The sequence below is a fragment of the Alosa alosa genome, chromosome 11 (genome assembly GCF_017589495.1).
Source record: "Alosa alosa isolate M-15738 ecotype Scorff River chromosome 11, AALO_Geno_1.1, whole genome shotgun sequence".
Taxonomy (NCBI): domain Eukaryota; kingdom Metazoa; phylum Chordata; class Actinopteri; order Clupeiformes; family Clupeidae; genus Alosa; species Alosa alosa.
Window position 1 is genome coordinate 33,073,150 of NC_063199.1, and position 15,022 is coordinate 33,088,171.

General features: G+C 45.8%; 1 protein-coding gene across 1 annotated transcript; it reads right to left on the bottom strand.

Moving 5' to 3' along the window:
* Positions 1-651: 651 nt before the first annotated feature.
* On the bottom strand, positions 652-14,865 carry kif23 (kinesin family member 23). The gene is given in 28 exon segments (XM_048256166.1): positions 652-1,177; positions 1,613-1,683; positions 1,926-2,012; positions 2,293-2,381; positions 2,511-2,744; positions 3,319-3,629; positions 4,067-4,199; positions 4,812-5,108; positions 5,562-5,759; positions 6,694-6,867; positions 7,203-7,369; positions 7,953-8,021; positions 8,024-8,113; positions 8,483-8,642; positions 8,728-8,847; positions 8,968-9,047; positions 9,128-9,230; positions 9,864-9,985; positions 10,115-10,227; positions 10,564-10,608; positions 11,080-11,250; positions 11,780-11,892; positions 11,991-12,127; positions 12,253-12,336; positions 12,339-12,357; positions 12,501-12,629; positions 14,049-14,115; positions 14,778-14,865. Coding segments are annotated over 27 exon segments (3,348 nt in total). The 5' UTR covers positions 14,792-14,865; the 3' UTR covers positions 652-1,177; positions 1,613-1,661.
* Between the last annotated feature and the right edge of the window lie 157 nt (positions 14,866-15,022).

The window sequence follows — 15,022 nt, forward strand, 5'->3', positions numbered from 1 at the left end:
AAACAGCAGCAGACCTTACCAAACACGAGGATATGAAGCATTCCTCTGTACAGTAAGCACATACCGAGTAATCCGGTTTTGAAATTGCAGCAAAATTCTACATGTTATCCAACTTTGGGCTGAAATTCTAATTTATTGTAGCAGCCCAAAATAATGAACTTGCTTTCCAAATCAAAGAATCAAAAGTTGGTAATGGCATGCACAGATCAACAGTGCTTTTAAATAGATATTTCTACCAGCATGCTTCATGGATGCAGCACAAAGTATTTTTATAGGCTAGACTGTCTTGAACGATAAAGCCTAGCATATGAAGAGCTCTTTTCCAAAACACTAAAATCCATTTTTGTGGAACAAGTCATGTTATTTAATTGTTTTTCAGGTAATATCAATAAAAGTGCAGTTGTGTTGTTTTGATTGAGTAAATTCAATGTAAAAACAATCTCAATAACAGTTCCGAAAACAAAATAATCATTTAAAACAATTATTTATGAAAATGCATTAAAATGGAAGATATAGTGTTTGAGCCAAATTCTTTGTCTCCTAATATATGTGATATATTACTATTCATTTAAATGGCTTAATACACTTTCAATGAACACAAAAATCACAATTAAACGAGTCTTGTTAGAGTAAGAAATCCCAAAAGCATAATCCATGTCTGCATAGGGAATTTATTAACATCGAAGGGTACAGAGGAAGACTTACAGCGCAGTATTTTTTTTCCCCAACAAATTTATATAAAATTGCGCCACATAGAAAAAAGTACAAAATGCTAAAGTGAAAAGTTCAGCCCGTTTAAAAGGGCAAAAGAATATAAATCCACCTGCATTTGAAGAAGATTCTTGAACTGGTCCAATGGCAGTACAAAGTAGTTATGCACTGAACTAGAATGCTATAGTGCCTCTTAGAATAACAGTCTGCAATATACGTGTGAACAACTAGTACTACAACATTTCATTCATTTTTCCCTGCCATCATGATACATGAACTGAGCACTCTACCAGGCAACACTACAATATAAAATGCACAGACTTTGGTGAATTGACTATATACAGATTTTAAAAAGATAAATAGTATAAAGTGAATCTGCTATTGCACACAAACAGCGTGAGGTTCCAGGGCAGAAAAAACATGTTGATGTGCAGAATCTGAGCAGCTCCTCTAGGGCTTTCTCCGCCTAAAACACACACACACACAAATGATTAGGCTCTGGTACTTAACTAGGACTGAATCCAAGGTGTTAGCTATTTATTTCAGTCTTTAAAATGTCTAATAGTTTTTTAGCATTTACTTTAAGTGCAAACTTGATAAGCAGGTGTGAGGAAACCGTAGTCTGGGTTTGAGAAAACAGATGCAGCTTGTCTAGATGAGCACAACAGGGCAATTTGCTGTACATTTTGTCCTGAGGAAAAACCAACACTGAGATTCACAGTAAAACTAAGTTCTTCGTCAAACATCATGCAATAACGTCCATCAAGCTCCCTAGCAGAGACGGAGTTTCTGAAAATGAACAGTCACTTTCCATTCCACAGTTTACACTTCTATGAAAACTTTGTGTTGTTCACATTCATGCCCCAGCAGCAGCGTCCTGCCCCAGACACACACGACTCACTTCTGGTATCCGTGGTGCTGATAGCCAGGTCCCAGGTTGGATCCAGCCCTCATCTCCACAGCCACAGAGCACTGGGGGAGCAGGAGGAAGCTCAGTGTTATACGCTCACGAGACAGAGGCACACAATGAGACATGGCACAATGAGACATGTGTATGAACCCCTCAACCCAAAAAGGCTGCAATAATCCAGTTGCCAATAGTCAGAACGTTGACTGTATAGAGTAATGCGTCATCGAGCTGAATCCATAAATAAAGCCATTAGGTAAGCTAAGTTGCAGGCTGTTAATCCATAGCTCTGGTTGGAAAGTCATACCCTGTTCTCCCGGTTCGTTCGGTCCAGCCGCCCTGCATGTTCCCATCTCCCTGGGGTGGTTGGTTTTCAGAAGACCGCCTCTTGCGGCTGCAGGGAAACAGAAAACACACAGCATCTATATCCACCCAACACACAAGAAAACAAACAAGCATAACAGAGTTGTGAATGCCATGTTGAAAAACATCAGACATCAGCATCAATATCATAATCATTGTAGAATAGTGAATTCACAGGTTGAAAACTGACTCCAAGATGGCCGGATCCTAGCAGTGGGAAAAAAAAGACCACCACCACTGAGGGCAGATGTGGGCATGGGGGCACTGGTTAGAACACTGAGGGCAGGTGTGGGCACTTGATAGCAGGTTACCTGGGTGCTGTGGGATTCTCCTGCTTCAGAGTCTCGATGTCCGTGAACTGCACAGCCTGACCACCACTTCTGGTCTTGAACACCTCCCCCTGGAGGCAAACAGAGGAACAACACCCACTTTAGCATTCTGGATGTGTCTGTGTGTGGTCAAGTTAATGTCACCATTAACACATAATACAGAAAGACATGCAGAAGATATGGGGTGTGTGTTCCTGTACCTTGATGAGTTTGGTCTGGATCTCTCCGTCGGAGGCCACCTCCTGGTGCGTGAGCACGTACTTGTCGGCCTTGGACAGGGCCTTCTCACTGGGGGTGGACACCTTGATGGAGTTGGGCAGGTTGGGCTGCATCACTGTGTCCAGCTCCACGTTGGTGACGGGCTTGTGGTCCACCCAGCGCTCATTTCCTGCCGAGTGGGACCGCCGGTGGTGGGGGCGCACTGGGGCACCCGTCTGCACCAAACACACACAACACACACACACACACACAGGGTCAGCCAATCAGCTGGGCAATGCCGAGGTTCTAGGAGTCATGCCTCTTAAGTTAGTAGGATGCTAATCTACTGAAGCTGCCAGTCGCATACTCTATTGTGGCAATGCAACAAACACACAATGAAACGCTATCAACACATTCTCCAAAATTAATCATATAACAAGTCATCTACACACCAGAGCATTTGAGAAATGCAACTGGAACAGGGTTCAGACAAGTTACATTGTTGCAAAGAATGAGATGGTCTGGAGACTGGATGAGCAGTTAATGTTAGTATGTTACAAAAAGATTTATTGAAGTGCATAGCAACAGGGTAGGGTTTTTTTTTTTTTTTTTTCCGAGAGGACCAAAAAATAAAGAGCAACCTCATTCACTGGTCATGTCATAAGGGAAACTACTAAATAAAAAACACTACAACATCAAAAGAGAAAAAGAAAGACAAAACAACCCGTTAGTAGCTACAGTCGTGCCAGAGCTCAATCTACATCTACATCTCCATCTCCATCTAGCGCTGCTCTTACTGCTACCACTGACCCTGGGTCCTGCCACCTCCTCTACGCCTACAAGGTCTGGCTGCTGCGGCACCTCCCAGTCACGCTGGTGCTGGAGCTGCCACTGCCTGCCTCTGCGCCTGTCTAGGCTGTCTGGAGCTCTGCTGGACGGGGGCGACTGGCTACGCTGCCTGCTGTCCTGGGGGACCCGCTGTTCCCAGTCCGTGATGCAGGAGGCCACGGACAGGCCGCTGGCCTTCGGAGACAGGGGACCCCGTGCCCCTCGCCTTGGCCACTTTGGGGTCGTGGGTGTAGGAGGTATGGGGGGGGCAAGGCTGGGGGGGAGAGTGAAGACTGCAGATGACAGTCAGGTTAGAACACAAACATTGCATGCACTCACACTAAAAAAAATAACATGACTAAGTAGGACAGCCAACAAGGACACTTAAAAGAAATAAAAATGTCCTCCATAAACAAACACACAAAATATTTAAAAAAGCTATACAAGTGATTATCTATACAAACGTGTTGCGATTTTTCTTTTTTTAAAAAGTCACTTGGTATAATACATAATTAATGCACACAGAGGTCCATGTGAGACAGCAGTTCTCCCATCAGCTCCAGCTGTGGTATGTGGAGGGAATAGCGGCCTCTGCTGGTGGACAGACGCTTTAAAAGGCAGGCATGCGTGTAATAGAGAGGGATGGGGAGGAAGAGGAGGAGGATGAAGAAGAGGCGGATGGGAGCGGCGAGCAAGCTAAAGCCGCATGTCAAGGTGGCGTCACGGGTACCAGGGACGGGAGGCCCGGCCCTTGGCGGTCCCTCCTTCTCCCGCGAGGGACGCTGCGGTTTCTCTGGGCGTGCTGGGGGATTCTCAGGACGAGACTCGGTGACGATGGCCTTGAGCTGCTTCAGCTTCTCGTCCTTCACCCCGCAGCTTGTTCTGCATCTCCAGCTGCTTGGCATTCACACGCCTCTCTGAGGGGAGACCACACACACACACACAGGTCAGCCAATCAGCTGGGCAATGCGAGGTTCTAGGAGTCATGCCTCTTAAGTTAGTAGGATGCTAATCTACTGAAGCTGCCAGTCGCACACTCTATTGTGGCAATGCAACAAACACACAATGCAACGCTAGCAACACATTCTCCAAAATTAATCATATAACAAGTCGTCTACACACCAGAGCACTTGAGAAATGCAACTGGAACAGGGGTCAGACAAGTTACATTGTTGCAAAGAATGAGATGGTCTGGAGACTGGATGAGCAGTTAATCATGTTAGTATGTTACAAAAGATTTATTGAAGTGTATAGCAACAGGGTAGGGTTTTTTTTTTTTTCCGGAGGACCAAAAATAAAGAGCAACCTCATTCACTGGTCATGTCATAAGGGGAAACTACTAAATAAAAAACACCACAACATCAAAAGAGAAAAAAAAAAAAAAGAAAAAACAACCCGTTAGTAGCTACAGCCGTGCCAGAGCTCAATCTCCATCTCCATCTCCATCTAGCGCTGCTCTTACTGCTACCACTGACCCTGGGTCCTGCCACCTCCTCTACGCCTACATGGTCTGGCTGCTGCGGCACCTCCCAGTCACGCTGGTGCTGGAGCTGCCACTGCCTGCCTCTGCGCCTGTCTAGGCTGTCTGGAGCTCTGCTGGACGGGGGCGACTGGCTACGCTGCCTGCTGTCCTGGGGGACCCGCTGTTCCCAGTCCGTGATGCAGGAGGCCACGGACAGGCCGCTGGCCTTCGGAGACAGGGGACCCCCCGTGCCCCCGGCCTTGGCCACTTTGGGGTCGCAGGTGTAGGAGGCGGGGTGCGGGGGGCAAGGCTGGGGGAGAGTGTAAGAAGACTGCAGATGACAGTCAGGTTAGAACACAAACATTGCATGCACTCACACTAAAAAAAATAACATGACTATGTAGGACAGCCAACAAGGACACTTAAAAAAATAAAAATGTCCTCCATAAACAAACACACAAAATATTTTAAAAAGCTATACAAGGATGATTATCTATACAAACGTGTTAGATTTTTCTTTTAAAAAAGTCACTTGGTATAATACATAATTAATGCACACAGAGGTCCATGTGGGACAGCAGTTCTCCCATCAGCTCCAGCTGTGGTATGTGGAGGGAATAGCGGCCTCTGCTGGTGGACAGACGCTTTAAAAGGCAGGCATGCGTGTAGTAGAGAGGGATGGGGGGAGGAAGAGGAGGAGGAGGATGAAGAGGGCGGATGGGAGCGAGCGAGCAAGCTAGAAGCGCATGTCAAGGTGGACGACGTGGGTATCGGGACGGGAGGCGAAAGCTTGGCGCAGGCGGTCCTTTCTCCCTCGCCAGGGACGCCATGGTTTCTCTGGGCGTGCTGGGGGATTCTCAGGACGAGACTCTGTGACGATGGCCTTGAGCTGCTTCAGCTTCTCGTCCTTCACCCACAGCTTGTTCTGCATCTCCAGCTGCTTGGCATTCACACGCCTCTCCTGAGGGGGGAGACCACACACACACACACAGGTAAGCAAACAAGCAACATGAGAAAATAATCCCAAGCTATCCCTGAGGATACTACCAAATAACTATCATACTACATACAGAATTCTCTTTTGAATACTCTTGGTACACCCTTGGTGGTTGCTCAACGATGCTTCCAGGGAATGCAATCATGGGGTCGTATTCCCAAAGCATTTGATCTTCCCATCATGAGTACTACTAAATCGCACGAGTGCAGCTGCTATGGTTGATGGGAATCATGCATGTGTACGAGCAGAATTAGCTCATGCCTATAGTCAGTATTTAACATTTTGAAAGTCCCCGACTCGAGGCCCACACATAGAAGCACTCCGCTTTTGACGTTCAATTACATTACATTATGTTTTCAATACAATAAAAAAGAAAATATAAAAAGAAAATAATTACATTATGATGTTTTCAATGAGTTTGTTTATCAAATACTTGTCAATTAAACATTTCATGCCGGTGTGTGAGTAGGCAAGTGACAGAAAGTGTAGAAGCATTCAACTGAAAAGCGTTCAATAAACAATGGACTTTGTTGAGCGGTGGGGACAAAAACAGAACTGAATCGTAATCTCCATGGCGATGGCGGTGGTGTGCGGGGTAGTACTGAAAACAATGGAATCTAGGTAATCAAATCGGCGCATATGTGCAGGAGCTTTCATTGGGTTATACAAATTATATTTGCAGCTCTGAGGGGTTTACAATGAAGCAAGGCTACTGGCATATCCAGCTAACCTGAGGAGCACCCACTATTCTCTTAAAGAACACTGCACCGACCATCTATTGTTTCAAAGGTGCCATTCTTTCTGAGATCAGTGATTACACCTAACGTCAACTGGAGAAGCTGGCTTCTTAGTATAGCCATCTGGTCTGACAGAGGCAGGCCGAGAGCACTGTACTCACGCATTCCTTCTCCCACTGCAGCTTGGTGTCGTAGACCATGCCCTGCATGCGGGCCTCCATGCGCTTCTTCTCCGACTGCTCTCGGGCGAGCCGGTGCTCACGGCTCTCCAGCTCGTGCTGCAGGGTGCGCTTGTCCTCCTCGTAGATGTTGGTTGTCTTCTGCAGGATGTCGATCTGAAAAACACAACGCAGGACCAATTTCACCAGATCCTCCTGCAAAATAACATTTCACGACAAATGCACCGAATTTGATGTCATTTTCTCCCCAGGTCTGAAAAATGATTTCACAACACCATGACCTTTCGGTATTTCCATGCCTAGGTCACTGATGGGTGAGTGTTTATGGGAAATAAACAAAGTCACAACAACGGTATCCGATGTAATGCAGCTAGGACGGGTACTCTCCCAGATAGAGCAGGGTCTTACAGAAGGTCTTGAGACAGATTAACACCTCTCAGAGCTTTAACAGCCCGAAGGATGTCAACACTGGCAGAGGGGCTTCTCCTCACCTTGTACTCCAGCATCTTTGCCTTCTTCTCCAGGCGGTCGATTTCGCTCTTCTGGTCCTGAATGCACTTGTCCTTCTCCCCCAGCTGGCCTTGCTGCTGGTGGATGTAGTTCTCCTTGTTCATGAGGCTGCCGTCCATCTCCTGCAGCATGGACTTAAGCATGTTGGCTGAGACGAGAGAAGGAAAAATAAAACAAAAAAACATTTCAAATCTGAACGTCACCAGCAGGCATGAAAGGCTGTGAACATAATTATTCACACTTTATCTGGACCAATGAGCAGAATGATTCTGCTAAAAGGTTGCCAATAGTTGAGCTCAACAGCCACTAAAATGTGTCAATTAGCAAGAAAAGCATGAGTGACTTTGTATTACAATGTACAATTTGTAATTAATAAAGTAAACAAATCATGCTTTGAGCACACACACACAGAGCTGAAGTTGACGAAGTGTTTGGATTAGAACTGGGGAATGTACGTGTAAAACCCATTGGCTGTATGTAGTATTGATCTGAAACACACACAGTGTACACACATTGGGAGGGTGGGTATTGATTTGACACACACACTATTGGAGAGGGAGGGGGCCTCACCGGTTCCTACACGTTGTACACACACAATTGATTTGAGATGGGAGAGGGGGCCTCACCGGTCCAGTTGTTGCACACACACAACTGATTTGAGATGGGAGAGGGGGCCTCACCGGTCCGGTTGTACACACACAACTGATTTGAGATGGGAGAGGGGGCCTCACCGGTCCGGTTGTACTCCTCGATCATGGACTGCCTCATGCGGTGCCTCCTCTCCAGCGCCTCGATGAGCCGGGCAGCGTCTGGTCGTCAGAGGGGTCGCTGATCTCACACGGGGGCAGCGGGGGGAAGCTCTGCAGCAGCTGGTTCAGAGCCGCTGGGATCTCTGACAGAACAGCCACCACCACAGAGTTAACATCCCGCTCCATTTGCACAAACAACCCCCCCACACACAGCTCCATTTGCACACACACACACACACACACACCTCTTTATGGGCCATTTCACAGAATGCACTCCTCACATGCCTACTTGCAAAAACATGGTGTGCTTCCAGCAGAGTATAATATATACACACTTTCAGTGTCAGCTTGCACTTAACAACTTATCCTAGTTCACCATTTTAGCATAGTACTTAAGCTTGAAGAGATCAAGCTAGTGCACCTTACACTGCGCTAAGAAGCAAGTACCTGCATGTACATATGACAAGTGTTGAATACTTATATCCTCTAGATTGCACAAATGTCCAGTGTACCTGTGTCAATGGGACCACCACGCTCCTCCAGGCGGCGACTCAGCTCGTCCTTGAAGGCCAAGTTCCGCTGGCGCCGGCCGGGAGCGAAGCCACAGATGGGCCGGTCCACCGGACGCGCCACCTCCACCTCCTGGGTCATCTCTGCAAAGCGCATGACCAGCTGCGCACACACACACAGTTAGACCACAGGCCACAAAAGGCCAGAGGTGAAAATGATCAGTAGATGTGAAGGAGGACGGTCGTACCAGAGTCTCCTCATAGTCATCGGCTTTGGGGTTGACGCAGACAATCATTCGGACTTTGCCTTCACCATCAAAGTAGTTCTTGAAGAAGTGAGTCACTTTGGAGTCTCTGTACGGCACCATCTTAGCAGAATGAAAATAGGCAGATTATTAAAATAAACAAAGGAGGATGTAGTTAGAAAAAGAAGAAAAATATTTAAAAAAAAAAAAAAAAAAAAAAAGAAATCCATCCCCAGCACCAACCTTGTTCGTGCCGCACATTTGGTTCTCTCGGAGAACTTCCATGCAGGTCCGCAGGGTCATCAGGGACTGGTTGATGTTACCTGTTCAGGGTGAAACCGGTGAGCTAAGAGTCCAGAGAAGGCAGAACCCACCCCCCCCCCAGCCCAGACCAGTCCAGTACCTGCTTCCCTGAGGCGGCTTCCCTCGGCTCGAGTCCTGCTGGTCCGCTCACTACCCGCCAGGTCCACCAGACACAGCTGGCTCACAGTCACCTGGTTCTTATCCTGTCAGAACACACGGAACCAGTTAGAACATGGGACAGGCCTATAATCTAGAGAAATCAGTAGCATCAACACAGAAAGGTTGGGATCACATTAGCCAGCGGCAGGTTTCCTATTGTTCTCTATGGTTCGGCAGTGGAACGGTGGCGTTGAATAAGCTGAGTGTTGAACTTGGTTCAGCTTTCAAAGCGCAACGAGAGTGTATTCAATTGACAAACCGTTTGTGTTGCTTAGGAATGAGATAAAACTTATTATGGTCTGAGCGTTGCGTTAGCCATTGCTGCTTGCCGCTGGCTGATGTGATCCTCGCCAAAGAGTTACTGGTCTACAACTTATCTATTTTAAATCACTAAAAGCAGGAATACGTGAAGTAACACAGAATTGACAATGCTTTTGTGCAATATTCTTGTTTTGCAAGGACAAGTCAGATGTTTTTTCACCTACATTTTATCATTTTTCATGTCTGGAAAACAATATCATGAAATTCAATGAAAGTCATTACAGAAATTGCATAATAATGCCATAATTGTACAGAACAGCACAAGCACTCTGGTTATTGGTGTATGGATGACCACACTGATGATATTATGGAGGGCAGGGTCATTAGACAGGTAGAGTGAGTCAGGTGAGTCTCACCTGTAGCACATTGTCTCCATCAGCATCCAGAGGAGCCTGGGCCAGCTTGATGATGAACACGCTGTGAGACCTGCTGGACTCGCGGTTCAGCTGAGTGTTGGCAATCCTACGCTTCTTCTGACCTGTGCAAATGACCATAATATTTACAATAATAAGAATATAGATTGTAGAGATAAACGCTGACCCACTGAAAGGTGAAAAACACCTACCTTTCCAAAACACTGACCCACTGAAAGGTCAAAGACACCTACCTTTCCAAAAGACATCAAAAGCCTCGTCGGTGGACTTCACCTCCACTTCTGTGCAGCCGGCCACATACATGTTGTGGTTCTGGTCTTCGCGCAGGATTTTAGACTGGGGTGGTCTAGAACAAGCACAAACAAGCCACAGGGTGAGCCACAGACAAACACACACACATATGTAATCAATGAGATGGGTTAGGCAACAGTGAGGGGGTGATTATGCATAACTGATTCTTAGCTCAACATACAGTTTTTAATGACAGACAAGGCACAGCAGAGACTGCAAGCAGACACACAGCTACAGCAGAGGGGGCATGAGCACAAGCAAAGCAATGGGACCAGGGGAGGGGCATCACACAAGCACAGGGGTGCAGCAGCAGCGCAGGGCACATGGTACTTTCAGCTCAAGAGCGCTATCTATGGGTGTGGGGGTGGAAGGGCAGCCACTGGCCACGTACATAAACTCAGTGTTGCTCCGAAGGGGAGTGCCTCCACTGTTCCACCTAGCGAAGAACACACACATCTCATCTCTACACTACCAAGGACAATGATAGACTAGCCACAGAGACAAGGCCCGTAGGTAGCCATTTTATAAACTCAGCAGCTTCTGCTATAGTTTACAATTTACTTTCGTCAGTAAGGCTGCCAACTATGAATATTTTTTTGCTCTTTTTCAAAGACACTACTGGGCTACTTCTGTGACTACTTTTATATAACAAATAAAATAGTGCTCACACATCCAAGCCAACAATAGAAACACATACTGAAAATCCTAATAATCATTATAATTCAAAGGCAATTTTCCCCCCAGTAAATTACAATTACAAAATGACAGCAATGCTTTGAATGTGTGAACAATATTTTTGACAAACAATTAAATAACTGAAGACTATGAAAAGTCACAATCAACAAATCAGACATGTGGAGGTTCAGAGGTGACGATAAGTTACCCAAAGACATCACTCAATCCTTACTTGGCTTTTAAAGGGTCAACAGGCGTCTCTTCCAGGAGGTCGTAGATGTAGTTGTTGTAAATCTCGATGTAGGACACAAACACGCTGTAGCTGCTGTCCTCATCCACCCCGTCCGCCTTGCAGGCCTCCTCCGGCCGGATCATGTCCGCAAACTCTGGGTCTAGCCTCTGCCTACAGTTCCAACAGCACACAGCATCGTTTTATTCTTATCTAGATCATGCCATGTTGTGCATGCTGCTTTAATTCCCCAAGGTTTTAACAAAAGAACCTGATACAGGTCTCCCACTCTAAGTCAAATGTAAAATTCCATGACAAAAAAAAAAAAAAAAAAAAAGAATTTCCATGACTTACTATACTATTTACTAAGGTATAGCGTTCAAGAATATTTTACTTTTTAGAGTGAGAGATGAATAAATGGGCATTGAATAAACGAAGTTGGGATAGTCAAGGAAGCAGTGAAGCAAATGACCAGTTCTGCGTGGAAATATGTGTATTCATGTATTTTGGCAAGTACATTTTAAACTGCTAAAACAAAATTCCCTGCCCCAAAACTGATAAAATTCCCTGACTTTCCATGTCTGGAATAGACTTTCTAAAATTCCATGATATTCCAGAAATTCCATGACCCGTGGGAACCCTGCTGATAAATCATGTCCTCATTACGTCTCAACCGAAACACTCGTACTTCCAATGAACTTACCGTGAGGATGGAGTTTTTGGAACGTTCTGCTGGCTGTCCCTTTTCTGCCTCTCCAGGAGGGCATCTACCTGGTTCTGAATCTCCATGCCATTCTTATCATCAGGCTTGAACACCTGGGCACAAACAGGCAGCACACGAGGTAAGACCCGACAGTCAACAACCAAATGGGTTTTAAGGGAGAAATAGAAATCAAGCCGTTACTCTTCCGTACAAATCTTTTCGCCTGGTATGGGCCGATGCTGTTGAAAATCATGTCCAGTGAGCGGGGGAGGAGGCCACCTTGACCAGCAGAGCCAGTCATGGTGTAGGTCTTACCACTACCAGTGACGCCATAGGTGAAGAGCAGACCTGGGAAAGTGAAAAGCATGTTGAGACGTTGATGTATGACACGCATATTTGACCTTATCAAAGGCATACTTTAGATATGCAGCTACAGGCACCAGCAGGTTTACAGCATGGCTCATAACACCAACCGTTTTTGCCATGAATGACATCATCCACAAGTGGTTTGGAAACATCCTCAAACAGCTCCATCTGAGTTGTTTTGATGCCAAAACTTTCTTGAAGGAATACTGGGTCTGAAATACAGGGAGAGAGATTATGGTCCTGCACGGCCATGAATGTGACTACCAGACTTCCACTGAGGAAATCCAAATAAGGAAAGAATGAGGAAAGAATCTGCCCAAAACAAACAAAACAAAACAAAACAAAACAAACGAACCTCCTTGTACTCCCCATTCCGGTTGGCCTTGAGGCCATCTGGGGCGTGGAGCTGAATAGTGGTGTTGTGGATCACCTCAATGCAGCATTCCTCATCATCACAGCTCAGTGGGCGCACACGACAGTACACCTGCAAAAAACACCAGAGCACCATCACACACAAATCACTAGTGGTGCCTAAAAACGTCAATATTGAGTTCACACGGGTCAAAAATTGCAATTAGCTTATCAATCTAATCGATCTACTGAGGATGTCATCTCATGTTCTTCATTCCACACTTAGGCATACAAACAGTGGAAAAGGGGAATTATGTGAGGCTGGCTGCTGTTTATTGATTATAGTTCAGCTTTCAACACCATTGTTTCTCAGATGCTGGACTCTCAAAGATCTTGGACTAAACACCACCCACTTTGACTGGCTTTTGACTTGCTTTCTGGCAGAGACCCCATGTAGTGAGAACGGGCCAGCTCACCTCTAATTCCATCATTCTGAGCACAGGAGCTCCAGAGGCCGGAGTCTTGAGCCCATTGCTTTACTCTCTCTACACCATGACAGCGCCACTCCCATTGTTAAAGGGACATGAGGCAAGCCTGATGCCTTTTCTCTACGAAACTCCCCCTCGCTCGGTCTGAAGCTCTTTTCCTTTTCTTTGCATCTTCCGTCAAGGATTTTCGCTGCCTCTTCCCCGGCCCTACCATTATACACACGTTTGCAACAATCACTAGCGTTTCGTTAGCCTGCCTCTGTGCTGTGGATGCAGGATGTAAACTGATCCTGCTTCGGTCGGCGGGTATGATACACTGAACTTGCAAGCGGGATATTCTTCCTACAGGCAGTAGGGGCGGGCGAGAGAGTCTTCATTCGCCCTGTAATGACTCATTTAACCATATACCGACTTACGAAGATGAGTAATTAACACAAACACGTTGCCTGGTGTCCCTTTAAGTTTGCTGATGCAGTGGTCCTGGGCCTCATTTCTAACAGTGATGAGACTGCCTTCTTGGATGAGGTGGAGAAGCTACCTGCCTGGTGCCAAACAAACTGTCTCCAGCTGATTGTGGACTTCAGAATGAGGCAACAGCAGCAGACTTACACCTTTCTCTTGACTGATGGAATGCAGGTGGAGAGAGTTAGTGGCTTTAAATATCTGGGAGTACTCATCTCTGAGGACCTGACCTGGACTACTCACATTCAAGCTCAGGTTAAAAAGACCAGGCAACAAATGTACCACCTAAGACAACTTTGGAAACTGAGGTTCCCCCCCAGGACTTAAAACCTTTTACACTGGGCCCATAGAGATCATCCTGACCCAGTGCATCACAGTGTGGTCTATCTGAATAATTGTATTTTTATCCATTTATGGAAAAAGCATGACTACACTTAAGTTTTTCTTACAAATAATTCAATTTCAACCCGGACATGAAATAGGGACCTTTGACAAGTCCATTCAGTAAACATTCCAGGGCTGCCAACATCATCATGCCACCAAAACTCATAAAACAAGGCACCCTCCACAGCCAGACCTTAAACCGACATAACTTAACTTACCCCAACTGGGTCCTTCTGGTTGTTGTAAGGCTTCTTCGGCGCAGGTCTCCGGGGGGTTTTGCCCTTCCTGTAATGTTAACGTCAATGCAACACCTTAAAAATATATCCCGTTTCATAAAACAACTATGTAAAAGCCAAACACGTTAACTAGCGAAATCCACATAAACTAACGTTATACGAATGACAGATCTTACAAACAGGTTGGTAGGTGAGCCCGAAGGAGTCAAGTTAGGATGTGTATTAGTTAGCTGCCGTTAGCAAGCAAAGTTACCTGAGACGGTGGTTTCATTGCTCAGCGTTTTCTTTATTCAGTCTAGCCTAAGCCTACCCAGCAAATAGCAGCTAGCGATAAATACACGGCGGTAAAACCAGATAACAATAGCTAGTTCGTGCTAACTTAGTGCAAACGCTACCGTTACTTTACATGTCCATATACATGTGCACGACATGTAGCTATATGGCATGGTTTGCGTTAAATTCGTTTTAACATTAACACTTGTGTCAATGTACTCTATTAGCATAGCTGCTAGTTTACTTGCAATCGCTTGCCCCACACCCAGTCAGACAGCCTGCGTTAGCGCTGTGGCTACCAAATGCAGATTTCGTAAGTGAACAAGTCATAGCTAAAACATCGAGTTAACTCAGTACAAACAACATTTGTAACAACATAAGTGAACACCGAGCAATACAAATACAGTTCCTACTAAACAAAATCAATATTATACTCACGTAGGCCTTAACATGGTTATTGTTTTGGTTCAATTTTGCGTCTGTCTATGTACGGCGATCCTCTTTCAAATTCCAAATTCGAACTTTCCCTCCGCCTCGAGACAACGGATTTTTCAAATCAAACCAATCAGAAGGCAGAGGAAGTCCCTCCCTGGCTACTAGCGTACTTCCGGTGATCAAACGTCATCAGATTTCCAGACAAGCAACTCTCCAGAGCACTCAGCTTGTTTGCTTGGCTGGATGTA